The sequence below is a fragment of the Aptenodytes patagonicus genome, chromosome 3 (assembly GCF_965638725.1).
Source record: "Aptenodytes patagonicus chromosome 3, bAptPat1.pri.cur, whole genome shotgun sequence".
NCBI lineage: Eukaryota > Metazoa > Chordata > Aves > Sphenisciformes > Spheniscidae > Aptenodytes > Aptenodytes patagonicus.
The window spans coordinates 125759474-125787280 of NC_134951.1; the positions used below are offsets into that span (position 1 = coordinate 125759474).

The 27807-nt window shown below is 44.5% G+C and overlaps 2 protein-coding genes across 4 annotated transcripts in view; both read right to left on the reverse strand.

Moving 5' to 3' along the window:
- Positions 1-6699: 6699 nt before the first annotated feature.
- Positions 6700-22473, reverse strand: LOC143158746 (D-beta-hydroxybutyrate dehydrogenase, mitochondrial-like). The gene is made up of 4 exons (XM_076335105.1): positions 22137-22473; positions 13494-13646; positions 10570-10700; positions 6700-7745 (listed from the first exon to the last, which is right to left on the reverse strand). Exons 1-4 carry the CDS (start codon positions 22471-22473, stop codon positions 7398-7400), a joined length of 969 nt encoding a protein of 322 aa, XP_076191220.1. The 3' UTR covers positions 6700-7397.
- An 833-nt stretch (positions 22474-23306) lies between these two features.
- The window catches only part of LOC143158747 (uncharacterized), a 32095-nt gene continuing 27594 nt past the window's right edge, over positions 23307-27807 (reverse strand). For 2 of the 3 annotated variants that reach the window (XM_076335107.1, XM_076335108.1), the window contains one exon: positions 23307-27660. In XM_076335107.1, coding sequence (XP_076191222.1) covers positions 27554-27660 — 107 coding nt within the window. In that variant the 3' untranslated portion in view covers positions 23307-27553. The remainder of the gene's footprint in view (positions 27661-27807) is intronic. The other variant, XR_012995055.1, reaches the window with a different exon arrangement.

Genomic DNA, 27807 nt, shown 5'->3' on the forward strand with positions numbered 1-27807 from the left:
TGGAGCGTGTCCAGAGAAGGGCAACGAGGCTGGTGAGGGGTCTGGAGAACAAGTCTTATGAGGAGCGGCTGAGGGAACTGGGGTTGTTTAGCCTGGAGAAAAGGAGGCTGAGGGGAGACCTCATCGCTCTCTACAACTACCTGAAAGGAGGTTGTAGCGAGGTGGGTGTCGGTCTCTTCTCCCAAGTAACAAGCGATAGGACGAGAGGAAATGGCCTCAAGTTGCGCCAGGGGAGGTTTAGATTGGACGTGAGGAAAAATTTCTTTACTGAAAGAGTGGTTAAACATTGGAACAGGCTGCCCAGGGAAGTGGTTGAGTCCCCATCCCTGGAGGTATTTAAAAGACGTGTAGATGAGGCACTTAGGGACATGGTTTAGTGGGCATGGTGGTGTTGGGTTGACGGTTGGACTCGATGTTCTTAGAGGTCTTTTCCAACCTCAGTGGTTCTATGATTCTATGATCTCCTGAGTGGGTGCAGGAGCCTGGTCCGCCCTGAGGGTCACTGGGATGTGGCGGCAAGGCTGGGTGCACCGGCTTCCCCGTGTCGCCTCTTGCCTTCGTAGAGGGAGAAGTATTCAGTGTCCGTATCTTCTGTGGTGCCGCGGGGAAGGAGTTGGATGTCGCAGCCTTTGACATTTTCTTACTGTTGAGTTACTTTCTTGCCAAACCTCCTTTTCCTCCCGTGGAAAGCAGTACAGTATAGCTGTTTCACCTCTAAATTTTACTCAAATCACTGGCCACAAAAATGGAATTACAAGATCTGTGTATAACCCAACTTCACAGCCATCCCCAGAGAGTTTGTGTAGCACTATAATATAAATGAGGTGTTTTAGACTTGAATTGAAACATAATTGTTCATAGACCTGACTGGAAGGGGAAACCTATTTATTAACAGGAGAAAAATGTCAGTGCCAACGAATGGGGAAAAACGCCCAGAACTGTTTAAGCGAGTTGAAGCATAAGTCATTCTAGAAGGCAAACGCCGCTAACACTGGGAGTTCACAAGCTCTCTGTATTTCTTTTCTGTCCATTTCCTTCAGTGACTAATTTCAGCTTCCGAGTGCCGCAAACCAACGGGCCCTTGGTGCTCCTGTTGAGCTCCGTAATCGTGTATGGGATAATGGCAGAGAGGCTGGCTGCTGCAGTGAGACTGTTTGTCTTGTACCTAGCCAAGACTGGCTGTTGAATTATTTGCAAAACACCCCTAGCATTAGGAAGTTCAACAACAAAGCTGTTTTTTGATGTGAAATGTCTTCTGCCAGGGAAGTGGTGACGCGCAGCTGGATGCATGTCCAACAGCATGGAAAGGCGGATGACACGAGGCATGGGAAAGTGTGGTGAGTCACAATAGATAACATCATTTTAGCATAAAGCATTTCATTAATTCCCCTGCAAGGAGTGCCATTTGTACAGTAGCTATTTCGTGCTAGCAGTCTGTAGTGCGAATTGGCTGGATTATTAGTCTTGCACTGTTCTGCCTTGGTGGATTGCTTTCCTCTTTGGAAAATACATCGTCCAGGCCCTTCTCTTTCTCCTCAGTCACACTAAATAGATGCTGCAGACATGGCACAGCAGCAGATGTTTCCCTGCCTGTTCTGTGTAATTTTTTTTGCTTTTGCTGTTGCCACAAACAAGGAGACACAAGTGTCTTGGCCTAAGGCCCAGGTGAATTCTCCTTTTTTCACTTTGTAGAGTAGTACACATTAAATGCACGTTAGAAAAGCTAGCACATGTATTTTGAAATTTAGTCCAATACGAAAATAACTGAAGATCCTGTCTGAAACACCTGCATGACTTGACTCTGGTAATTGTGGAAACTCTGGAACCAGACCATAACAAGTGTGGGTACTTGGTATTTCACCCCAAGTGTGCACGTGTAGTTGGGGGGGTATATTTAGATTTTTATGCTTGATTTATTTTCTCACAGTGATCATCTTTCCGTGAGCTTTTTGAGAGTGATAATGAGGACTCATGATTCAAGAAGCAAAACATCCTTTTTCAACAGCTGAACATCATACTGGATGTTTCAAAGCAATGTGGCTTCAAGAGCAGAGCATCTCTGCCTTGCTGGCCGCTGCTCTGGTATTAGGGTACTGCAACATCTCCAAAATAAATAGGATCAAAATCCCATTAGAGAAACTCACAGTATTCCCTGCCTTTAGAGATAAATAAAGCTCACCAGAGAAAATTATTTCAAGGTCTGAAGCCTCAAGCTGTTGGGCTCTTTTTGGCCGACAGCTCAGTTTTGGAGGAGTGCCAAGCTAATGCAGGAATACAAGTGGGATGGTGGTGGTAAAAATGTAACTGACTGCACTAAGGAAAGAAAGGTGTAAACTGCCCAGAGCTTTGAACATACCCTAGAGCCTTGTCGCTGGAAATTACAGCTCCCAGAGCCGAACCTAGGAAACACGTCACAGCATAAATCGAGACATAGTTCTCCAACAGTTTGTTACAGACCAAGGTGTCTGCACACCACCTGAGCCTTCATCTGAGGGCAGTGCTGTCCGGAGGTTTGACGTGATACAAGTCAGGGTGGCTTTGAGGCTGCTCTGTCCTGGATGCTCTAAGCATGCACCCTCCCCTCCCACACAGGGACATCTCTAGCAGCTTACAGTCGGGAAGGAGCAATGTCTGCTCCTGGGACAATTCTAGAGGTGCTCCACTGGCTTCATGGTTACCTGGATGAATGCAATCTGTGGAGCCCATAGCAGATAGGTTTTGCCCACTGTGTCAGCATCTGATAATGAGATAATCAGTAATAAATCATTTCCTAACCAGAACTATGCCAAAGAACATTTATTACTGAGGAGCAGATATGTTTTCCCCTTGTTTTACACACTCTTAAACATTAACCTCAATTGCTCCTACAACATACATGCTTCATCATGATAGGTAAAACCCCCATTACCCATATGCTCACTTTACAGCTCCAAAATGGTCTAATTACACATGAAAAGATTTCACTGCTGAACAGCTGCTTCAAAGTATTTGAAATAAAAAGGCTGTGAAGTTTTGTTTGGTGCTAGCAGAAGGTGCCAGACTGACAGCACTACACAGTCCCTGCATGGAACAAGTGGAATAATATAGCTGTCATCCTCAGTATCACTTGCCGTCTTTGTACTGTGCTGGTTTTTATCTGTTGACAAAAAAGCACAAGGATGCTACAAACGTCCCACAGCCAACCTCTGGAAGGAGGCTGTGCACCATAAGGAATCTTGTGCTAGCTGGCACTAGAGTCCTGCTGACATCAGTGGGAGCTGGGCTAGATGATAGCCTGACTTCAGCTGGAAGGTGTGCTTGGGGATTGCATGGTTTTTACTTAAGCCTTTTACTGCGCAGGTAATTATTACTGTTATTCATCTCTCTGGATTCTGATGCTACTGCAAAAAATCTGCTGCATGGTGCATTACACCCAAAATCTCCTTGTTCAGATTTGCCAGCTTGGGAGAATGACAGAAACTTACACATTTGGCTAATTCTGAAGGTCGTCTGGACTGTTTCAGTTAGCTGTGAATTACACTGAGGGAGCATGAGATCAAATCAGGGTGTTAATACTGCTAAGTGTCAATGAAACTCTCTACATCCATAACACTGCGGTGGGAGCAAAGTGGTGCTGCTGCAGCTGCCCAGGGCGTGTGTGTGTAACTGGTGGTGATGCCCACAGCAACACTGACCGTGAGTGCAGAGGTACAGCTCTTGCACCCGCTGGAACGGCCTGCGGCCCAGGCTGGGGAGTTGTCATGCGGGCATTTCTCAAACTGCGCCCTCTCAAGTTAGGGGAATAGTCTCCTTCTGGAAATAACAATGAACTTCTGGAGACGATCTTTGTTTCATGCAGCAGCACAACCACCTCAAAACTGTGCTGGTAGGTTAATACCCGGCTACTCCTTGTGTTTTATGCGTATTTCCTGGGCTCCGCTCTGTTTCTTTTTTGATGACACTGTATGAAGCTGTTAATATCACTCAGATCAATGCACAACTTACTGAACTGATTTAGCTTAACTTTTTTTGCTCTTCTTTATACTCTTTCTGTAATTGCTTACTGTCAAAAACAATGCTCATTCTTTCTGCCAATTAATATGCGCTTTTAGGAATAAGCCCTTGCATAGAAGAGAAAATCCATGAAATAACTGATGTAAGTGCGTAGTAAGAAAGCCTCACAATGGCTGGAATTTACCTCCTGACCAAACCTCTGTAAAATCCGTGTGCATGTTCATACAGCTAGTAGAGTGCTCCATAACCCATGGTGGTATCATGTCTGCTTACGTACTTTGTTAGGTCCCTGATACGGTGTCCCTGGAGAAGAGACTTGGGAGGAAAGCTGCGTCTCTTTTGTGGCGGTTGTTTTCAAGGGAAAATTAAATTTTTCCCAAACTGTCAGCAGGGCTTATGAAAGACGAGTAGTGATAAAAGCTAACACCTTCTGCCAAGAGGTTCTCTGTTGAATGCAATCTGAGATTAACGCTATATAAAAAAACAATCCCAGGAAAGCATCCGCAGCAGGTTAGCTGGGTATTGGGAGAGGAGCATTTCAGATTTAAGAGTAGTGCCAGTAGAGTGGGGTTTTTTTCTCTTTTACTTTTGTTACCTATGTTTTTCCTAAAACACTGTAACTGTTGCTTATTTTGGATGTTGGAAATACAGGCTTTTTGTATGCGTCTGCACTTTAACTTGACTTGAGGTAAAGGTGATTTCGGGGTTACTGGGTAAGAGGGGGGCACTCCTCACCCAACGATGTGGCAGAGTAACAAAAGGGATGGTGGGGCAGTCCAGCAATTGTGCACTTCCCAGCATGTGCTCCCCAGGTACCGTGTGGGCCAGGATGAGGGCTGGGATCCCTAGAGCCGGGTGAGCTTTCCAGTGACAGGTGGGCAGGAGTTTGGCTGAAGAACTGACAGCTCTGGGAGTCCTTGGAGTTTGTTGCTGACTTGGTTAGCAATGTTTGTTCACTAAAAGCTTCTGTTACTAATCCCGCAACTTCTGTACCCTACGAGATCTGTGGAGGAGGGAGTCCTGCACCCCTTTCATCACCATTTCTTATGAGGGTCTCTTTCCTATTAAGCCCAGGGACTCTTTTTTTTTTTTTACGTGTACTTGTCTAACGCTGTGCCTTGGAACACATATAACTCAGTGGGAGGATTCCAGATGACTTTCAGTGGGAGTGCATCAGGCCTGTTAATAACTGAAGCTCTGACTCTCTCTTGATTAGTTCTTTATACGCAGATCATAATATTAAAAAGCTGAGGGGGAAGACAAAAGATAATAATTCTGTAGCTGTTTTTCAGTTAGCTTCCGCGCTGGCAGGTTAGACAGCAATGAGAATACAAGCTGCCTTCATTTGTCCCATCTGTTCTCATCCGGCCTGTCACTGTACCCCATGTGAGATACTGCGCACTACAAGTTCTTAGTTTTCAAGACGAAGGAATAAATGTTCTGGAGTGCGTTGCTCATCTGATGAGGCTATTGAAATATTGATCACATGCTTCGCCACACACACAGCAAATAAAGGAGGAATTTTCAGTTGGAAGTTACTTCATGTCGTCAGTATCTGGGAGGCAGCTCTTCTGGTGGTGCTGGCTCTCAGCAACAACTTACTGCAGTAGCTTTTAGAAATGCAAATAGAAGGGAGACCATGTAATGGAAAGCGATGTTGTCTTTGAGGCAGAGAGAGGCAGGTGTATCCTGGGCCTAATGGAGAAACATCTGGGTTTCAAAACTGCTTGTTGAGTTCAGTGCTACTTACTGTAAGGAAGGGTAATCTGCACAAAGAACAGCTAAGAGCATGAAAGCAACCTTACAAAGCAATGTAAGGCTGCTGAAATCCCTGAGGTTGAGCAGGGGGAATTTCTATACGAGAAATCAATTGGTTCAGTTGGAATAAGCCTTGTTCCTATTCCCTTGCTTGGCCTTGCTCAGTTGTGGTTAAATGAGGAGAGTGGGTGATAATCATCTGATTATCTTGCTGTTGACAGGCTGTGGAACAGGTGGAAGCCTTGGCTTGTCCTCTTGCCAATGCCAGCTCCAGGGATGGGTCCAGCGTTGGGAAAGAGAAGTAAGATGTTCCACAATCTGAAACAGGTGCAGTAAGATGGCTGTTCCACTGCTGAGTGTATCAGGAGGGGACCTGGAATAGTCAGGCTGCTTGCTCATCTCGCCTATGTTCCTGACTCAGACTGCCCAATTACCCACCACAAGAGAGAGTTAACTTTTCTCAGTAATTAATGAAATATATTAGGAAAAACTTCCCAGGTATAGGATGCAATTTCTGGTTCAGACCAAAAAGTTAACTAGGTTAACTTACAGCAGTCTTTGGTTTGATATGGGAGACCTGGCATGGGGGAGGCTAATACTCCATGCTGCTGCCCTGTACCTAACAGTGTCACCACAGTTGATCCCCATGCCACAACCAAGCTGAATTTAAAACTGTGTATGTGTAAACCAGCAATCTTTTCCACAACAGTTAGTAGCAGACTGTGCTCAATTACTCTCATAGATACACGTTACTAAAGTTTTCCTGTTCATGTTAAGATATTTTTTTCATCAGACCTTATTCCCTATAATAATAGCAAAACCAGAGCTCCAGGCCGAATATGTTCTTTCTAAGCTACAGGTTGCTACTGCATACTGATATCTGTCACCTTGGTGTTTAGCTCTCTGACTACACTTTAGGTTAACGCATTGATTAATCCAGACATTAGATAAAAGATAGAGTTTATTTAGGATTGAATATTCATTTGTAAATGGAATATGCTACTTATTTTCCAAAGTCCATGACATATTGGCTTTGTTACAGATTTATCCAGAACACCTGAAAAAGTACTGAACTGTAGTTAGCCAAGACACTTCTTCCACATTACAACTTTATTATTCACCACTTCCTAACTTTCTACAGCCACTTAACTCCATTCAAAGTATTTCAAGGTCTATTGCTCATTCCTAACTTTTCCATTAACCTCTTCCCATAACCCCTAATGAATTACTACTCGGGTTCCTACAAATAAGGTATTTTCATCTCTGCTGTAATGTTTTCAGGTGTGCAGTTGCCCTGTAGGATATGCTCCCGTTTGTCTCCATCATGTCTGTAACACAGTAACGTGGTATTGCATTAGAAAAAGCTGCATTTAATTTTCTAGGCAATACCTAAAGCACCATAAGTGGCCGTATTTTTTTTTTTCCACACAGGAGAAATAGTTACCTAGAGAAATGTATTAATTTTACATGGGGTCCTGTATGTTTTTCCCTATGAATAAGTGACAGTTCTGACTAGAGAGACCCTCCAAAGTTTGTATCAGTTAATTGGTGTCATTATACTGATTTCTGAGGGCAATAGATTCAGCTCTGGCTTTCACATTTTAAAAAACGGCCCTGCCTGAGTCACTGAATAGTACCAACGTAGGCTATGCAAGTTTTACTTTACTCAGAGCATAAGACAAAATGGAATCCATCACAACGGTCGGGAATAAAGCACACACAAACACCAGTGCTTTTTCCTTCAGCTTCGCTACCATGTAACGCGCCTTGGGTGCAGGAGACATTAAAGCATCTACCATAGCATCTACAACTTCATTGCCGTTAGTGCTTCCTTTGCTGAGAATGCTGTTGAAAAAGTTTGCCCGCTCTTGAACATATTCCTTATTGTAAACTGCCTTTTCCTCTTCACTGAGTTCATTCCAAATCTCTTCCGCACTGACTGGTGGCTGAATTTTTGTAGAGCGTGCATAATTTCCTGGCTGAATAATACAGACCTAAAAGCAAGATGCAAAACTTGTCAAGATGCAATCAGTCATTCTGAATTCAAGCAAATACTATAGCCAGTAAAACAGATCAAAAGCTTTCTGCAGACAGGTTTCTTCCAGAAAATGCTGCTTTGTTGAAATTTTAACCTTGAAAACTTGACTGAAATCAAATATATTCCCATGAAACATTTAAGATTGCAGAGGTGCTTTATTCTGACTTCTTCATTTCACTCTGATGTTAATGTTCTTGTTTTGACTACTCGGCATACCTTCACAGAATGCAATCGTGCATCTTTGATTTCTATAGAATGCATAATGGTATAAATGTTTTGACAATACTGAGACAAAGCATTTCAGTATGACTTTGATGTCTCCAAAGTGGAATACTTCAGATTTTTCACTCAGTGGCGAATCTTGCAATTGGTAATTTTTTGCCCCGGTTTGGGACAAAAGGAGATGTCAAAGAAAATTAGAAGGTCCTGGGGAAAGAAGTGCTGTTTTCCCCAAGTAGGTGTAATTAAAACAGGTCTTGTCAGCCAAGTACAGAGGGGACCAAAGGTCCTGGTCTAGCTCTCACTGAAGTCATTAGCAAATTTCCATAGATTTCTGTGCATGTAGATTTAAACTGAAAGCACACAAATCCTTTCCTGCTCCGCCTGTTTTCTTTGCACATGTTGCTGCTGCTGTTCTGCTAACTTCAGAGGCTTCTGGGGAATTTCAGAGCAGGCTGAGCACTCACAGTATGCATGCTTTTCCTCAGTTAGCAGCGGGCTTGTTCAAACTATTTGTAGATACGCAACATTAAAAACTCCATGGCATTTAACTGACCTGATTTCTAAAGACTACAACACAAGGTGAGGAAAAACGGTGCTGAGCTGCGTAAAAGACTCGAGGATCTGACAGGCGTTCTCTGGAAAGTCTGTGGTAATGTAAAACCTTAATGTCCCCGACCTGCCACCCAGCCCATCTACCAGAGGCTACCACCTGAGTGCCAGTACCGGCACGTGCCTGCCTCTCGGCAGTCGGCGTGCTGCATACCGGAGGGGTTGAGCCGCAGGTGCTGTATGTGGGGAGCAGGAAGGGGTGTGGGTAAGCTCCAGCAGAGAGACAGCGTGCATAGCTGGGGGCATCTTATGCTGCCTCAGGTAGGTTTGTCACAGGGCATCTTTTGGAGCCCTCCCTTTGGGTGCTATTTTCAAAAGTGTTAGCCAAACTAATGCCAATAGTAAACTTCCCGCATTTATTTTAAACAAAGGAAGTTTGAGAACTTCATGTTTTGGAGCTTTTTGGAGTTGTCCAGGAGAGAAGGAGAGATGATGCTTTTTTCCCTTCCTTGATTTTCTGTAGCCTTCTTTCTAATAGAAGACACATACTTTGTTTCTTGTAGGCAGCCAGCTTGCCTGGCCAGAGTTCAGTGGGACAGAGCCATAGCTCCATCTGTTTCTTGCCACCTCTGGGTGGCTTTCTCCTGAAAGGACAAAGGGAACGACAGGGCAGGGGAGGGGAGCACAGGGAAGAGAGACCGTGTATTCTGCAGGCTCTTTGCAGGGTAGGTTCCGAGACAAATGCCAGCCAGTGTCTTGCATACAGTGAGAAACAGAAAAATAACTCTCATAGATATTCTGGAAATGCTTGTCAGCCAGGCTCACTGTATTGCGTGCTGGGCCTATTCCGAGGGTGGGGGAACAGTAAAAATCCCCAAATGACCAGAGTAGCTAACCTGTTAAACCAAGCTCTTCCATGCATTTGAGATTATCCTCAGCTAATTGGTTCAAATCCTCACCGTGCTCTGTGGTATTAGGATGTGTAAAATCACTTGCATTTTATAGCATTTTATATTTATCCGAGAGGGGTAGTTAATAGATGCATAGCTGTAATTTCTTCCAACACAAAGCTTATGAACAGTGCTGTAAATCTGTGTACGTAAAGAGTACACCAATGCAAGTCCTCCAGGGAAGAGTTTTAGTGTTTGAGAAGAGTGTTTCAGCAGTGGAGTGACTCCAAGGAAAAAGCCTAGTGAAGCTACTTGGTAGTCTAAGCTTCAGGTTTGATTATCAGGGTTGCTTACATAGGGCACTAAAAGCACTCTTAGAGCCTCTTAGGTTAAAAGAATAAAAACAGAATTACTCTCCACAATACTGCCTCTTGCAGTGTGGCTGTTCCCACAAAAAGGAAGGAGCTTTTAAGCACTGATGTTGTGAGAGAAGAGAAAGAACCCCTCAGGTTCTTCCTTTTCGCTGCACATCGCTCACACCTGGGCTCTTTGCTCCCGCAGCCACCCCAGAGAAAGTGTCAGTTACCTGGTACTGTTACGAGCCTTTCACAGAGCATGGCACTGCTCAGGCTGTCCTGACTCAGAAAGTTTCTCCACTGTAGAGGATGTGGAGAAAGGGTGGAAGTTGCAGTGTTGGCATAAAGAGAAGGAGCACTATCCCACAGCTTCTCAGAACTGCAAACATCACCCAGGTCCACTGTTCTCAGTGATTTTCGGCTCACTGATTAGCCACAGAGAAACCACCTCTTTCCAAGGGGAAGCTGCACCCATGGATTCAGCTCTGATCTCCATCTTTGTCATTTGGATGCATGGATCTTACTTTGCACAAGATTAGATATTATTTTGCATACACTTGTTCTTGTTCCGTTGGCCAAAATTTCCACCCCCACGCTGTTGTTTGGTATTCTGTGTGCAAGTCGCTTGCTTCTTTCCCCACAAAAAGATGCATTTCAGCTCTGTAGGAAGTTTCAGGTGTGAAACTTCTCTCTTTCTCATATGAAAATCAATGTTAGAAATAGCAGGGAGTTTCACGCAACAACTACTTGTTACATCACTTACCCGGACACCGAACTTCTTCATTTCCAGTCTTAGAGCATCACAGAATTTTTCAATAGCTGCCTTGGTCATAGAATAAATGCCATTTCCCAGAGAAAAATAGGCAATAATGCTGGACATGAAAACAATACGTCCTGGAAAGAAAATAGTACAAATTCACTCTCAGTCTTTAACAGAGAATTGATTTACCTGAGTCTTCTGAACTGCTAATAAGGTGGTATTTAGCATGATGCTGTTTTACTACACAGTATGCCAAAGCTGGGCTGTGTAAGTGTGCAGTCCCAGCACAGAAGTGCACTCAGCTCTGTTAAGCAGAGAACTTCACACAAAAATCTTCCTTCCGTCTAGTGACAGATGCTGGACTAGACAAAGCGTAACACATTCCCAACATGCTGCTTATTCCTTCTGAGTCCGAAACAGGATGAAAGAGATGGAAACAAAGTAGTCCCCTAAAACCTTTAGACTGAAAAATAGTAATAAAAGACTATACTAGTAATAGGAGGAGGACTGCAGAAGAGAGGAGCAGATGATTTTCCTTGAGGTGGATATATGACTACAATACCAGTTTTTCTGTGCTAATGATGTCTCTGCACTGATACCTGGCTTACAACTGTGCATATAAAGTCAAAATCAGACTGTACAGTGATAAGCTTCACCAGAGAAAGGTGACTTGACAAAATGTGTGCAGCCTTACACTGCCTTACTGTGATTTCCCTGATCTGTGCTGCTTTTTTCCCCTTTATAACTCTTGCTGAGTGCAGGCATGCCTTAAATAGCAGAGATTTCTGATTTGAGGCACTGGGCTGTCGTTCATTTCCATTGTTTACTTGTAAACTTCTATCACATAGTCATGCCATAGAGTAAGAAATGTGTGAATGTGGGTATAGAAATACCAGAGGTGAGAGAGAAGATGGCCTCGTCGCTAACAATACAGAGAAGATAGTTGCACTCCTGTTGCTGCCACAGATGCAGATAACGTCTGGGCCTCAGATCTGACCAAATGATACAGGCTTGTGGGATGTCAAAAGGGTGTCGTGGGAATGCAGTGAAATCTGTCATTCTGAATTAGGTTCCATGCCTTCCTACACAGCATCTGGAATAAATCTTATATAAAATAATGGGAGAACAACTACCAGCTTGCTGATCAAGATGCTACATCAGCTGGCCTGGCCATCTGGAAAAGTTATGGGGAAATGTTGCTCCTCTCAGAGTACGATGCTTAATTCTAGGCTGGAGGGCAATACCTCCCTTTACAAGTATTAATAATCTTGAAGTTTTTCTTGGAACAGGTGTTCATCCTAAAATGGCAGTAAGCCCCTTCCTTCAGAAAACAGCTGCTGGGTAAGCGATGGTAGGATGACCTCTGCCTCCTTTATCCAGTAGCTAAGTGATTTGGGGCACACACCCAGGATGTGGGACATGTCATTTAACTTCTCTCTTTGCCTAAGTTAATTGAAAACCAGCTTTCCCAGGAGAATGCTCTAACATCCATAATTCAAGCTTTTCATTTGGAGAGGCCACGTGCTGCCCCCAGAAACATGAGCTTTAGCTGTCCTGGCTGTTCCTGCAAGGAAGGAGACAGGAAACCTAGGATTCTTCCTAGAAGTGCCCTGGCCTCCTCTCCTACATAGATGGGGCTTGAAAATGGAGTGCGGGCAAGGCAACATTGACAGCCAGTAGTAAGATGCAGAGCGCTCTTTTGAGATAAGGTACTATGTATGTGCAGCCATCCAGACCCAAATCTTCTAAAAGTTTATGCATGTGCTTAATATCATATACACAATTAGTCCCTTTGGCTTCAGAGTAACCCCTTGCAATTCATGAAGTCAGACAAATGCCTCTGGTGGATCAGCATCACAGTTTTAGCAGTAAGCAGGACATCACAGAAAAACAGTGATGTCTCCCCGTGTAATGGCCACATAACACATCCATTGTTTCTCACCAAGTATATGCAATAGCACATTCTTTTACAAAAACACATCCAGCTTGCAGTATTTAAAAGTTTCTTTCTTCTTGCATCAAAATATCATCAGCTGAAGGCAACCAAGCAGAAAGAAGCAGAGTAGCCAAAAAGGGGATGCTTTTATCTTACTGTTACACAAAATTTTGGTGACATCTGGGGCTTCCAGATGAAACCTAGCCCTTACTGTGCTTGATGCTGTATACACCTTAAAGAGCTTACAACTTAAATAGACAAGCTAAGCAAAAGAGGGAGAAAGGAAAAGGGTGTCTTTGTTTCCCAAATATAGACGGGGACAGGTAGGGAACAAACTGCAAAGCAATTGAGACATGCTGCAATGCTGTAGAGGGCTATTTGAATCATTTCTTCTCAGAAGAAAGGATAAAGCCCACGCATATGGAAGTCCATGCAAATGCATTTATCCCATTCGATACCCAGGCATCTCTGTGCGGCACTGTTTCACATACTTGAAGTCTCCTGCCCAGGGTCATAGAGAGGACCTTGCTAGGCCTGGAACTGGAAGCTGGATGCCTCTAGTGCATCTCTGTAAGAACATCCTTCCTCTCCCAATTGCCAAACAGTGAAATAGCAATGCCTAAATAATAAAGTTAAGCAGGAGTTTATTGGATCTTTGTGTTTTCTGATTGTCAGTGCTTACAAAGTCTTGCCTGGGCTTAATGATATACTGTAAGCACTTTTTTTCTCTCTTTTGAGTCAACACTGAGATAAAGCATTATTTGTAAATACTTTTTTCTATGTATCATAAAGACAGAATCTTTAAGGGTATTTTTTCCCCTTATGACTTTACCCTCCTTCCGGATCAAGTTGCTCTTTCAGGCCACACAGAAGGAGGCTGTCATTTCAGATCAATGAGAGACAATTAAGGCTTCTTTTATACATGCTACATTACCCTGATTATAGTAAGCTAATTATTCTACCACTCTAAATAACAGTGGATTAGCATTACCCTTGTATTTCCTCAGAAGGGGAAGAAATGCCAGGGTTGTCCTGATGCTCCCAAGGAGATTCGCATCTGCAAATTTTTCATATTTCTCCATAGACAGCCACCCTGTCTCACCAAATGTTGATATTCCTGCATTGTTGACAAGCCCCCAGAAACCTACGGAAGAGAAATGTCTCAACAAGCATTTTTCACTGCAAAACAACCACCATTAGGTGACGAAACACTAGTGATTTGGACCCTTGGAAACAACTTTTTAGTTGTGTTATCTTCTTGTCTTTTCCACTTACAAGTGCAGGCATGTTTTGTTTAATGATGGAATGTAATTGTGGCCATTACCTGGACTATGTAAGTCTCAGTGCTATTTAATAACGACTTACTTTATAGTTGTCTGAAGTTATTTATGAATAATGTGTTCTGGGAGACTACATCTTACTGCCAATGCAGTGTACCATGATATTTTAATTACTTTAATCCCACTGTGTGCTATGAGCAGCTTTGTGAAAATTATATTAAGCAGTCTAAAGGCTAAGGGGTAATATTTTCAAAGTGCCTGACTAATTTAGGAGCCTAAGTCTTGGCTCCTTTTCCAGGATTTGAGCTTTGATTCCTTCTGAAATCAGCCAGAATCAGGTACATGGGTGCAGCATTGGGTGAAGTAACCAAGCAAGGTCAGTGGCTACAGTATTTTTTTTTTTTTATTTTGTACTCTTGGACAACTCTATTCCCCACATAACAATGGGTTTTGGTGATAAGGAGCCCAGCCCCCTGAAATGCTGTAAGATTCCAGTGTTTACAAGTGGAAATTTATCGGCAGCAAAGCTTGTTCTGACACAACCCTCTGCCAGAAAGTGCAAGCCCTTTAGCCCAAAGCCACAGAAAACTTCGTGTGAGCACTGAACGGTGCTAATAACCTCAACTGTTGGAAATGCTTTTTCGTTGAAGTGTAGAGTGCTCGCCGTTTGGAGCTGATGTGCTGACTAAACGCTGATTAAGCCATGCTGACTTGTTCTTGCCTTCAGAGCGGATATCTGTAGATGTACGGTAAAGCAGTGAGTGACGTGGTGCTTTTGAAAACATTCTCGTTTCTGTCCTCAAATCCTGACTGAGGATATTTCTCAAGTGACCAGCAGTGTAACTAAGTACGTAGGGTAGCCCGACTTGCACTGAAATAGCTAGGTTTGCAGCCTGTCTCTGCCAGCCTTGACAATTTTGCTTATGCATTTAAGATTTCTTGTACATGTCTGAGGCAAATGATTGTTTTGTCACGCCTTCTACAGGATCTCCAAGCCTAGGTTTCTGGTGAGGCAGAATGGGTAACAGTGCCTCTCTTCCCTCCTCTGGACACAGGGTCTGGGACACGGATGTGATGCCGACCCAGCTGTAGCCTCCTGTACCCGTGGTGGCAAAGATGTTCTCAGGGGACCTTTGGTCACCCTGGTGAAGGTGCTGCAGAAACCCTTGGGCTGAACTCTTTTCTTTCTGATCTTCTCTGACAAAGCTACTCCAATGATTTCATGGTATCTTGGTCCTTCCAGAGCCCCGCCAAGAACTGCTAATACAGGATTTCATTCACAACAATAGTTAAAGCTGAAACAGACAATTTTTTGAATTCATTTGTAAAGCAGACCTCTGTAAGCTTTCCTAACATATATACACTACTTGTATTACGTAATGAAATTGGTGTTTAAACAGAGAAAGAAACAAAGTTCTTTCAGTGAACGTCTCATTTGCAGAGCAAAACACTCCAATGCAGGAATTTGCCACACAGAACTTTGATAACTCTGTCCTCCGAAGAGAACAAGTCATTATTCAGCAGTCTGTCACACAGCAATCCTTGACACTGGACCTCTCTTACAACTTTAGATACAGACTGACTGCTGTCCTAGTAATGAGCAGTTTCCTGTGTACTCACCTTTTTCCTACTGCCCCAAACGTTAGTGGACAGAGAGGAAATGGACCAAAATATTGGCCACCCTCGACTTCCTTCTTCCTCCTGCCATTGCCCTGTTGTTCCAGGTCTTTCCACCATTCTGTGGCTTTATTTCTCCTTCTTAAAAAGGAACTAGCCCCATGGGACTGACCTCCTTGTAAAACGCTTCAAGATCAATGGATTAGAGAGTCCTCTGTAAAAGCTAATTATTAATATTTTTGTACTTGCACATGATCTGATCTGCAGATGGACTGAATAGCTGCACACCCCATCTGTTTCTACTTAAGGCTGGAGGTCTCTGTACTAGGTTTATTTTTACATAACCTAACTCTAACACAACACAAACTAAAGCCTGGCATCGCTGTAAAAACTGTTCCCTGATCTTCTCAGCTTTACCTTTTCTAATTAAAAAAAAAATGTCATTTTTCTTCTGCCACTGCATCCTGCACAGCACAGCAAGAACACTTGCTCCACATATCCCTGAATTCATTAGGGCTTCAGAAATACAGCCATTAAACTTTAGACGATTGATTTTCTTCCTCTTTCTCTAAACTGCAAAACACAGAATTTAGCTTGCAAGGCTTAAGTCTTCTCTCCAGCCATTTGCCTCATGCACTTCAAAGACTCCAGGTGGTTATCGGTGAGGCCAGCCTGTGTGTATAAACAGGCAGAGTTCACAGAATGATGGTGCCTTCTTTCTGTGGGGTGGCCAAATCAAAAGTCAAGAGAAGAAAAACTGGCTTGAGTTAAACTGAAACAGACTTTTCTGAAGAGAAGATTAAGTAAAACGTAAAAAGAGATTTTGCTCAGGGTCAGCTCAAAACATTTTACTTGCCCTCAAGCGAAACTTAGTTTCTTAGAACATCTTGGCATTCCCGAATGGGAAATGTTCTGATATTTTCCACAAATTTTCCTGCCACTTTGTTCAGTTGAATCAATTTGCAAAATTCAACCCAAATAACAAACAGTTCATTATCCCCTTATGCCACTTTTTTCAGAAAATTTCCTATCTCCTGAGAAACAACCTGCCCAGCTATGTACTCAGGGTACTTGAATCTGCTTTGGTCTTCCTTTCCTGAAGTGTTTGTGGTAAAAATTAATGCTATAAACGTGCATACAAAATATATTGTATATTTGCTTAGACAAATGCAGCTCGGGTAACCTGAGAAATACAGTCCTTCGATGGTAATCTAGAAGGACAAGGCACAAGTAAGAATTGAACAGCAGAAGGAAAAAGACATTGCATTTCCTCAGAGTGACCATGCACAGACACATTAGGAAAAAGCAGCTAATGTTTGATCTGGAAGGGGAAAATTACTCAGACTGTCAAAACAGAACTCAGTCCAAGTTCTGAAGAGGGGTGTTAGACTATGCTACAGCAGGCAGGGAATAGATAAACTGGAAAGCAGAACTGGATGTCTGAGATTTTCACTGATCTGTGTTGGGAAAATGGATCCTGAGGACAAAGATTAAGAGATATAGCAGGGGATCTAAAGAATCACTTTAGGAAACCTAACTTAAGATTAGCGAGGCTTTCAGGAGAAGAACGCTAGCTTGCACATAACCTCCCAGATAACTTCTACTTCAAGACATGTTGACCAAAAGGCACATATCCAAAGTCCATATCTAGGCCCAAAAGATGCCTGATGTTCTTCCAGAAACTCTTAAAAGTACTCTTCCTATTCAAGTCAATCAAGCTGTGTGCTTGCAAAACCTTTTGAAAATCAGGCCATTTCTACGTAGGTGCCTACACACAGATAATATCTGAATTTGGCCAGATTTTCTAAACTCAAACAGGTATTCTTGGTATCACTGATCTTTGGAGTTTCTCATCCAAACCTGAGCCCATGCAAAAGTGACAGGCTCTTTCCTGAAAGATCCCAACCCAATACTAAAGGAAACCAGCCAAAGGAAGGAGAGTGTGATTTGCCATATTCCTACTGAAAAAATGAAGAGAGGGAACAAGCCAATCTGTCTGTGGCAATGCAGGGTGTTCGTGGCAACAGGTCAGCCGAGACTCCTGAGTTTCAGATAGGTATCATCCTTTGCTCGGAATATTATGCTGTGGTTGTCTTCATTGCGAGGATGAGTCTATTTGAATAGGAAGTCTGGGCTAAGATATGGTACCTCGGGCCTACTGGGTGGATTCTGTGAATAGGAAATCTTAATTAAGTGGAGGAGAGTATTTAATAACTTTGGACTAGGAGGTAGGACTAAAACTAACATCCCTCCCTTCCAGCTAGCTACATGTCACCCACTCGCAAAAGTCAAGGAGAGGAAGAGAAATTCCTGTTTTAAACAGAAGCAGCAAATCAGAAAAAAATGAGCTTTGCTGTAGAGCTTAAGAGAGTTGCAAATCAACGTGCTCCAAAGTCCCAGTCTACTTCATGTTGGTTTTAATGTGCAAGTGGAAGAAGTTTCTTCTTTTTAAGCAAGAAAGGACTCTAAGTATTTTAGAAAGTCATCTTAATGGGCACACAAGCCATAAAAACAAATAAAGAAAAAGAAAGGCATCAGAGCCAGCAGATTTTTGTGGAGGGACAGTTAGTTAGCTCTAGAGAATGAGCTATGTACCATGGAAATTGCTTTGCCATCCTCTTCAGACTGACATAATTTCACAGTCTAGAATAGAACAAATATTTACAAGGAAACAAACTATGAAGTGGCAGAATGTCCAGCTATGTTACCAGTAGTTTGGATTTCTTGCATAACAGAGAGAGAGAAGACAAGGTGGAGCTTGGGTTAGTTCTCTCATGGTTACGGCATAACTAGAAGGTCTAGGGAGTACTGTGCTCTATTCCTGAGATTTAGTTGTACATTTTATACTGAATAGGCTACTTGAAGCAGAAATGATCCTGGGCACAAGAAAATACCAGAGCACGCTATTCCTCCATCCTGGATGACTTCCCTTGCCACCAGCAACTGCTGAGTGAGGCTTCTTGGGTTCATTCTGCGCAGACCCACGAATTTCTCATGCCTTTCCATGCAGTGAACCGAGTCAGTGGGAGAGCATGACTCTTGGGTCCAGTGGAGTCCACAATTAGGTGGTTAGGTTTTTCACTGGGGCTCTAGGCAAAAAAATACAGGCTTTACAGTGTAGACCTGCAGCCTGTTCAACTTGGGTCTAGGTTTGAAGCAACTAAAATCTGCCGAGGAACAAGATTCAGGAGGGACTTGAGCTCTCTGAGCCCCTGTTCATTGCCAGCTTCTTGTCTGGAGAGCCCTCCGTTGTAGATTGTACACTCTTCAGGACAGACACTCTCTTACTTTGACCATATATTGGGTCTAGAACAAAAGACTATGTGATGCTGACAGGGCTTAATAGGCTTTATGGAAGTACAAGCAGAAACAAGAGCATTCTGCAAGTTTGAAAGGAGGAAAATAGTGTATAGAGACATAATAGATGCAAGAAAACATGTATTTTCATCAACTACAAGAAAAGATTTAAGATAAAGGACAAAATTTTGGCTTATCAGTCAGATTAAGATGACTTGGAAGACAGCATATCTGCCAATGTCTGACACTGAAAAAAGTCATACTTGTCTGAGATGCACAGTCCATGGAAAGAGTGATACTCTAATCATAAAGAATAAATATTTAATCTTTACCAGGATTGACTCTGAGCTATTTAAATACAGCAAGCAAAAAGCGATTGTTGTTTAACTGCTTTCTCACTGTTTTGGTACATCTTCTGGGGTTTTAGTTTGGAATGCATACCCTTTGCATACTTACCATTAAACCTGGAGATTGCTGAAGTGGTTTCTTTTTGACCATTTTTGGAATGATACAGGAGTGGTTTAGTGATCTGAATTTATAAGTCCAGCACGCTGGTGTGACGTACGTAAAATCTTTGGTACCTGCGTGAAACTGATTACAGCAAAAGTGGCATAAAGTGCAGAGAGGGAACAATCCTAAGCAAACACCTAGTGATTCCCAGAGGTAGATGCCTCTTCTCAGTTTCTACAGGGACTTGCTGAATAGAATTATCCTGTTCTGAGGGAGGGGGGGAGGGCGAGACAGAGACACAACTGTCCAACAGTACTTACCAGCTGAAAAGGACATCCAGAACCCTGCCAGTAACTATTTTCAAGGTGGATGTTTTTACAGCTTTTAAAGTAAGATAATCTATGATCTACTATGACCTTTCAGCACAACCCTGGATTCCGACATCAGTTTGAATTGTTTGTGCAAAACCCAAAAGCAGATTTTCTATCTGTCCAATGCTTATTTAAAACAGTCTGCTGGACTCACCACCTGCTCTTCGTTCTCCTTACTACAAATGTCCGACATGTACTTGATTTTCAGTTTGGTCAGTCTCCTGGCGTAGGCTGTGGATGCTGCCGTCTGTGATCCACTAGGGAAAATAGGTTTCACTGTGGAGAATTCCTTAACTGGCAGGACATTGAGGCACACGCTCCACTGCCCGCCCTTTGGGAACCTTTGGGTAGCAGATAAAATGTTCTGTGCGGTCACATACTTTTCTCATCTTCTAGGTACTTTCAGAACATAAGTGCAATTACAGATGGTTCAGAATTCTCTTTCCTAATGAAAAAGAATTTCATTTAAAAAAATCTTTGACCCAAATGTAAAAAATTTACAATTCCTATCTTTAACAAATAAATTGGTTAATATGAGAGCTAACCTTCAGTTGAATCGTTAAATTGAAATTGTTTTTGTAAAGTTAAAATACCAAAGAAAACAACACCTCTATTTTCAGAGGTGCCAAGAAGGAACACTCCTACTGAAGTCTTCTGCTTTAAAGATTCAACATAAGTAGAGTATCCTCACAGTTTCATTAAGTTTGAGATAAAAGTATTTATGCCCCTATATTTTATAAATTATGACGAAGACTTGTGGCATTCACTCCTTTAATATCAGGCATTAAAATAACTCCTTTGCTCCTTTTTATTTAATAAACTTAGGAGGAAGATTACTTGATAATTGGGAGTTTTCCCAAATGGCATGCGTGCTACCTGGATCTATAAAACTACATTTTCTTTTCTGCCTTCACAGTGTACCCTCAAAATGCTGCAGCAGAAGAGCTGACTGACAATGGAAAAAGGTTTCATAAAATGTGTGCTCTGTCTGTGCACGCCCAGCCCTGTGTTACGGGTGTAGGGGCCTGACTGACAACCCAGGGAAACCACTGTCCGTGCACACGCTGTGCGCACGCTGCATTTCAACACCCGCTGTGCTCATGTGCCTTTCCTGGCCCCTCCAGCAAGCCCTGATGTCTCTAGCGTGATTTGCCTTGATCTGAAGGCGCGTCCACACGCCTGTGAGCAGCAAGGACGACCAGCAAGGTAGTGCTGAACTGTGGACTCAAGAGTCTACATGACAGCATGAACATGACCGTTGCGCAAGCTGCCAGAATTACAGGATAAATTATCTGTAACCCAGAGTTTCAGGTGACCCAGTCCCCATCGAGCCTATAAGGGCTTTTGTGAGTCATCTGCGTTGTCTCTGCAGCTTGGGAAAGAGCCTGAGAGGGGACGGCTCTGCCTCTTAATCAGATAAGGTCAAGATCAACCATAAATACACATACTTAACGAGCGGCGTCTAGGCTTTTTCTTCACTTCTTGTTTCATCCCCTTCCCAAGGTGCTAATGAACCAGCCAGGCAGAGGCCTTGCATTTCATTATCGTTCTGCGTGCTTTATTCTCTGCTTACACTCCCTGTGTGAGCAGGAAGAGTCTGTCTGTAATTCTGAGGGAATCTTACTTCTGAGCCTGAGTAAGCTCTCTCTGAGCCAAGTGTATCCCCCAGTATTACACCGGGTGACTCTCACCCTGCAGCCTAAGTGGGAAAGGGGGTAACTGTGGTCCCATTACCTGCACCCTGTCAGGTGTTCTGAGGGGATAACCCAGGATTTAGGTTGTCTGAAATTATTCTGCAAGCTAAAGTCTATCCGTTCCCCTGGGTGTACGCTCCCTGTAGGGTGTGTAACTGACAGGTTTCTTTTTAAGGAACCCGTCCATGGACTTGCTTGACAAATCTCAAGTTGTACCGAGAAGCAGCTGGTTCGGTATGGCACGGCAGCTGCCCTCTCTGCGTTTCCTTCACTTATTCCCCCTTTCAGAAATCATGCCTAGAAACACATCACCTTCCCACCGCCTCCTCTGCGTGCAGTGCACACTTGTTCTTCTCCGCCTGCCCTGTGGTCTCCTCCTGTCGGATACCTGCAGAGGGATCCCGGGGACCCCTGCACTCGGGGATTTCCTCCTCTGGTAGAAAGGTGACACTCACCCGTGGCGCACTGAAGAGCGCACCCGCTTTCCACTGTCGGCATCTTTGGATAGGCCCCAGCTTGCGTACCGCTTAGCTAAGCGCCAACGCGTTTTTAATATAAAATATTGTTGTTACTACTGATAGCGGTAATTGCAATTAGCACCATTAGTGACGGTGCTCCCTAGCCACAAGCCGTGTGGGTCCAGCCGACCCTCTCAGGCAGCTCCCTGTCAGCAGCCCCTCCGAGCCCCGCGCAAACCGAGGGGCCGGCTTCGGGGCTCCGCGTCCGCCGGTCCTGCCGCCCCCGCCCGCCCCTCATCCTGCCCGCCAGCCGCCTCGCCCAGGCCGCCCGGCAGGCGCGGCGGCGGATGGGGCCGGGGAGAGGGGGTGGGCGCCCCCGGGGCTCCGGCTGCCGGGGGCCGCTAGCGGCCGGCAGCCGAGAGCGGGGCCCCCGCCGCCGGTCCCAACGGCCGCCCCGCTCGCCTCACCTCGCTCGGGCAGGTGGCTGAGCACCAGCTCCTTGGCGGCCAGCACGTCGCGGGCGCGGGTGACATCGAGCCGCAGGACGCGCAGGCGGCCGGCGGCGGCCTCCCGCTGCAGCCGCCGCGCCCCCTCGCCGCCGGGGCTGAGGCAGCCGGCGAAGACGGTGAAGCCGAGGCGGTGGAGGCGGAGCGCCAGCAGGTGCCCGAAGCCGCTGTCGCAGCCGGTGATGAGCACGGCCCGGCCGGCCGGCTCCAGCGGCGCCGCCCTGCGCCGCCGCAGCCGCGCCAGCAGCAGCGGGAGGAGGAGGAGGAGGAGGAGGAGGAGAGGGGCCGCGGCCCACATGCTGCCCGCGCCGCCGCCGCGCCGTGTGGGCGGGAGGGAGGCCGCGGGGAGCGCCCTGCCCGCCCGCCCGCCATCCCGCCCGCCATCCCCTCCTCTCCCCCGGGCAGTGGCGGCCCGCAGGCACCGCCCTCGCCCCGCGGCCCCCCGTGGCCTTGCGGGGAGCCTGGGGCCGGGCTCCGGCCTCTCCCAGCGGCGGTGGGGAGAAGGGCCGGCATCCTAGTGAAGCCTCAGGCTTGGCAGGGGTCTCTTCCCACCGGGGAGGGGGGAACTCTTTCCCCCCATGCTTCTCGTGGCTCGTTTGGAAAAAAATAGCGCAGGCGGTAAGCATGGTGCGACGGCCTGACAGCTGGATCCGTGCGATCAAAAGGGAGCTGGGCTGTGCCGAAATCCAGTGCTGAAGTTACCATGGACAGTTCAACCTCTCTGCTCACCTGAGTTTCACACAGTCCTGTCGCTACAGGCTAGCCATAGGGTATGAAATGAAAGCATCACGAGTGTTTCTAGATCCGTGAAGATTTCTAATACAGCTGCATTATTCTGTTATAGTTGTTGTATGTAGGTTTTGATGTGGGTTCTTTATGGCCCAGATCTGTGTCTGCTATGTTATATCAAGGGTGCCTGTAAACACTCCTCGAGGGAGGAAAATGCCTGTTTCTTGTAGGCTAAAATGACAGTTTTACATTGCTGAACAAAGATCCTTGAGAGCTAAGATTACAGGAGAAATTTGATTAGGCAGCGTTTTCTCTGCCCTTTCTTTCTTCTGAGAAACTCTCCAAGCAGCTATTGGAAAGGATAGTATGTCATATCTGCCTCCTCTAAGTAAAATGAAATGGTTGAAAGAACCAGATGCCTTTATTAATTGTGATTTAAAGTTGGCTTGTGAAAAATACAAAGGGGCCAGAGTCATTCATTGATACATACACAGCAGCAGAGGAAGCAGCAGGACTTAACATGCACAGGGATGGTCCTAATTATTTGCCTAATTTGCATCACTGTAGCTCCACAGTCAGCCTTGTTCACTTTTAGTCGTTTGTCTTAAATACCCCCTGTATCTGGTTGTGGCAGAGGGGGTTCAGAACTGGTGGCGCCCTGCTGTCCATGAGTCTCCAGAAATGAAACTGGTCCCTGTGATCAGCTGTGTTTCGTGTTTGCGTGGGGATCCCTTTGCATTGACATAGAGTGTTTTGAATGACATTCTAAGGAGAAAGGGAATAATTATTGTTTAAATCTCTTGTCCATGGGCTGAGGCATTCATGTGTCCTTACTCTTGTCGGCTGCCCATCTGCCTAGATTTACTTTAGCTTTAAATTGGTCAGTGCTCTCTCTTCTGCACTGCTCAGGTCTCCTGTAGGCATTGCATAATAGGACTTAGAGCCTCAAGTGGCTTGGAAAAGGAGGTTATGCTTTGCTGCTGGAAGACAAAGTAGGAAGTGGAATGGTTAAACCCAAAAGAAGATATCCAGATACCTGTCCTCAGTAGGATTTATTTGATCATGCTCCATCAGACTGGGAGAGGCTGCCCTTTTTTAGCCTTCAAAAGATCGCTCAGTCTTCTGCAACTACATGAGTCACAAAGCTTTGTCTTTACATTTAAAAAATATTACACAACCCTCAAAATCATGAGAGCTGATAACAGCCTGTCCTCCAGCCAGTTTCCCTGTCTGGTTCCCTCTGGCATAAAAAGATGGGGAGGGATTCCAGATTCACCTCCTCCATGCCTCCTACCCACCTCTCCTCCGCGTCTCCCAGTCCCTACTCTCTCAGCTTTCGTGTCCCATTAATAACACAAAGATCACAGGCAGTGACAAAACCATTCTCCCGAAGAATAAAAGGTGACCCAACTAACCTCTGAATCTTATGCTGTCTCTATTCCAAATAAACTTCAAAAGATATTAAAAATGTGGCACACAAATGTGGCATGCTCCCATCTGAGAACAGGAGCAGTATGTTGTCAGAGCAACAGAATAATTTAGGCTGAAAGTTATGGATTAGAACTGTATCCTTCACAGTTAGAAACAACTTCATGACTACCTAGTCCAGTAAATGAGGCCACTTAGGTTTACACTGCACTGTATCTGCAGTAGAATTTATCTGTTGGAATGACTTTCCTCTGGTTTATATTATTCTGTTCCTAACTCAACATATATGCGTACACATGCACATACACGTGCATACGTGTTAATATTCATATCGAATGTATGACTCTATGTTTTGTCTAGTTTCTGAAATCCCTTTTTCATCTTTAGAACTCATTTTAATTAAAAACTCTTAAGTTTTTATCTCTTTCTTAATCTGTTCTACCTCCTATATAATTCAAGTCAGTTGTGGTTTACCTGTAGCAAGTTTAAGCAAAGATCTGGATTTTGAGGAAGTAGATGAGGAAATGGAAGATGCTTAGAGGCTGGTACTGATGAGGATCTGGACAAGTCTGCACCTAGAACATGCCCAGGGATCTTCCACTGTTGCTGAGAGCCTTTCTGGGAATGGCAACCTGTGAAGCTTATGCTTAAAGCTTTCCTCTGGGTCACCCAGCAAGTTTCACAGTGTGAAATAACAAGTTGCTACAGTTAAAAAAACTGAAGAACAAGCTTCCCAGAGGCATCATAATCTCTTCTTGGGTGATTAGATAAGCAGATATTCAAAAGTGCTGCATTCCTGAGGACCACAGCGGCTGCAGTTCTTCCACACCTTGGAAAATGAGGCCATTTCCAGAAGTGCCAAACTATGGATTTAAGGCATTTAAGATTAGGTTCCTCTTGGGAAAAATACTGCTCAGATCTTACTAGCTCTATTAGTTATCGGTCTGAAGCAAATTAGATGGAAAAAATGGTGCTATAACTTTTTTGTTGAGCAGGGAAGTGTTGCCATGTTGTCCCTACCCTCAAAACACAGAGTGCATTTCTAAAGGACTGTCAGTTTGTTCTCAGGCAATGGCTGGAAAAGGACCACGATAAAGAAGAGCTGGGATGGGCTGTGCTCCTCCAGTGCACTTCAGGACTTCCAGCCTGACTTTAGGGAAGAAAGATCTGCTTTTTAGCTAGTTCCTGAGCAGAGGGTCAGTGGCTGCGAGGAGCAGAGCTTGCTACAGGACATTTAAATAATATGCACAGATCTTTGTCCAGCATAACTCTGGTAGAAATCAAGATACAAGGGAGGGGAGGAGGCAGTGTAGCTTTTCTCTGCCCTTAATCTCTTTCTTACCTTTTTGCCTCTTCTCATGTCTACTCACCTCTGTTTGTTTTAGCCATTCTCTTGTTCCTGTTCCCTCAGCCCCTCATCCCTCTACCCCTCCTGGCAGTCTTCTCATAAATTGGAGCTGTCTCAAAATTTGCCATCTGTCATGCTCAGTGGTACCCACTCTCAGTAGTGGGTAGGAGGAGTAATGTATTTGATGTCTTTCTTACGGCCTCCACTCTCCAGCGTCGTGTGGAAGTCATTATTATTTTTATTTTCTGAAGCAAAGGTGAAACTCTGATGCCTTTTCAGGTAACTGCAGTGCCATCCTTGGTTTCACAGGAGTCACTTTTGGTGCCAAGTGTCTCTTTGTCAAAGCTTCAGAAAAATGCTGAGAATGTGACAGAGTGCCTCCTAAAAGCTCCAAATAATCAAGCAAACTGAGGAAACGATAAACACAGACCCCTCTTTTGTTTAACAATCTTATGCTTTTGAAGCCAGGTTCATGATTTCCAGGGTGCAGGATCAGGATTTCTGACCCGTAGGAGCTGGCTGTGTTACACGCACTTCACCATGAATGCGACTCTTCTCTTTGCCATCCATTGCGTCTTGTCAGCTCAGAGTCCAGACCGTTTAGCTTGCCTCTTGCTATTGTACCGTGAATAGCATAGCATGCTGCTGACCTTAGCTGGGACTTTTTGATACCGGTACAGTGAAAATGATGCTTATCTAACAGAAAGAAACACGAAACTCATCTTCACCGGCCCATCTGGATAGAAGTTGAGCAAAATACATTCCTACCTTCTAACGCTAACAAGCAAATGACACTGCTTGCTGCAACTATCCAAAAAGCTGAAATCGAATCTGCTTCTGCAGGCAAGCGTTTCAGGACTGGGAAAACTAGCTTTCCAGGAAGAAAATTAAGATAGTGTATTTTTGGTGCAGTTAGACAGCCAAAGACATTCTGAACAGAAATGCTTGCAGTTTTTAGAGCTGGCAAGCTGTGCGTCCCAGTTCAGGACTCAGCCAGTGAACGCTCTGCTGTGGTGTCAAAGGAAGGGAGCCAACTGAAGGCTGTCATGGCATGTAATTAGATAGGAGCAGTTGCATGTGGGCTGTGCATGGGGAATATTAAGTCTCTGAAGACTAAGCAGGATGTCTGGTTCTGCATAATGTGATGAGCTGTATTAAAATCTTATTGCATATTTTTAAAAACCCTGGACTCAGTTGACAAAACAGATTTAGGATGCCACGTGTATTGCTTAGTGTGTCATAAAACGGAGATCGCTTCCTTTTAAAGGGCAAGGTAGGCATATCTCTACCCGTAAAATATACCTGTCACTGTGCACAATGTCCAGTCTATTCCAGAAATGAAGTCTTCCATTTGTCAGAAGTTATTTTATTAGGTCCCTAGGATTAAGTCCTTTCTGGCAGTATTGGAGTAGTAGCAAAGAAAGGGAGGCGGGGGGGGAAATTCTCTTAGAAGCAGGAAAATCCGCCTTCTCCTCTAACCTGAAGTGACTGATCCTCTTTAAACTGGAACACCCTTGGCTCGGGGACAGATATGTCATGGTTCAGCTGGTATATCTTTGTGCATGGACAGTGTGGAAAGTGAAAAGACACCCTATACTTTCCAATTATTACATTCCAGAAACAAACAAAAAATTAAACACTGTTTTGTCTCATTTCTAACTTGCAAGACAAATGTTGGATGATTCTGACTTGAAAATGCTACCGCAAAATGACCCAAAGGGAGTAAAAGTGCTTGGACTGCTTTTCCACACAGACTAATAGCCATTTCTATCATGGAAGGATTACCGCAGCGTAGCAAATTGAGAGCTTCAGGTGGAGGTGGAGGATAAGGATGAGGAGAGGTCAAGTTTCCTTCTCTTCCTGGTGACCAGAGCTAGAAAGTGCTGAAATCAAAGTGGTTTCCTCCAGCACATATTTTCACCTCAGCCACGCAGTGCAGACATAGATTCATCAGGTAAACTGTTTCGAACCTGAGGGTTACTGAAAAAAGAGGCACAACATTATGAAATTAGGATTTATCTCTGGTTAAAAGTTAATTCAGTTCGAGAAAGAGCATGTGTTTGCACACAGTAGCTCTTCCCGAGCATCTCCATATGATGCAAAGCTCTTACACTGTCGGACTGTTGG

What these genes read in the sequence shown, in the direction of transcription:
- LOC143158746 (XM_076335105.1), bottom strand. Translation starts at nt 22,473, where the DNA reads ATGTGGGCCGCGGCCCCTCTCCTCCTCCTCCTCCTCCTCCTCCTCCCG. An exon ending in CAGCCACCTGCCCGAGCGAG is followed by an intron (nt 13,647 to 22,136) that starts GTGAGGCGAGCG and finishes TCTCTTCCGTAG; the next exon opens with GTTTCTGGGGGCTTGTCAAC. An exon ending in TGAAGAAGTTCGGTGTCCGG is followed by an intron (nt 7,746 to 10,569) that starts GTAAGTGATGTA and finishes TCTTGCTTTTAG; the next exon opens with GTCTGTATTATTCAGCCAGG.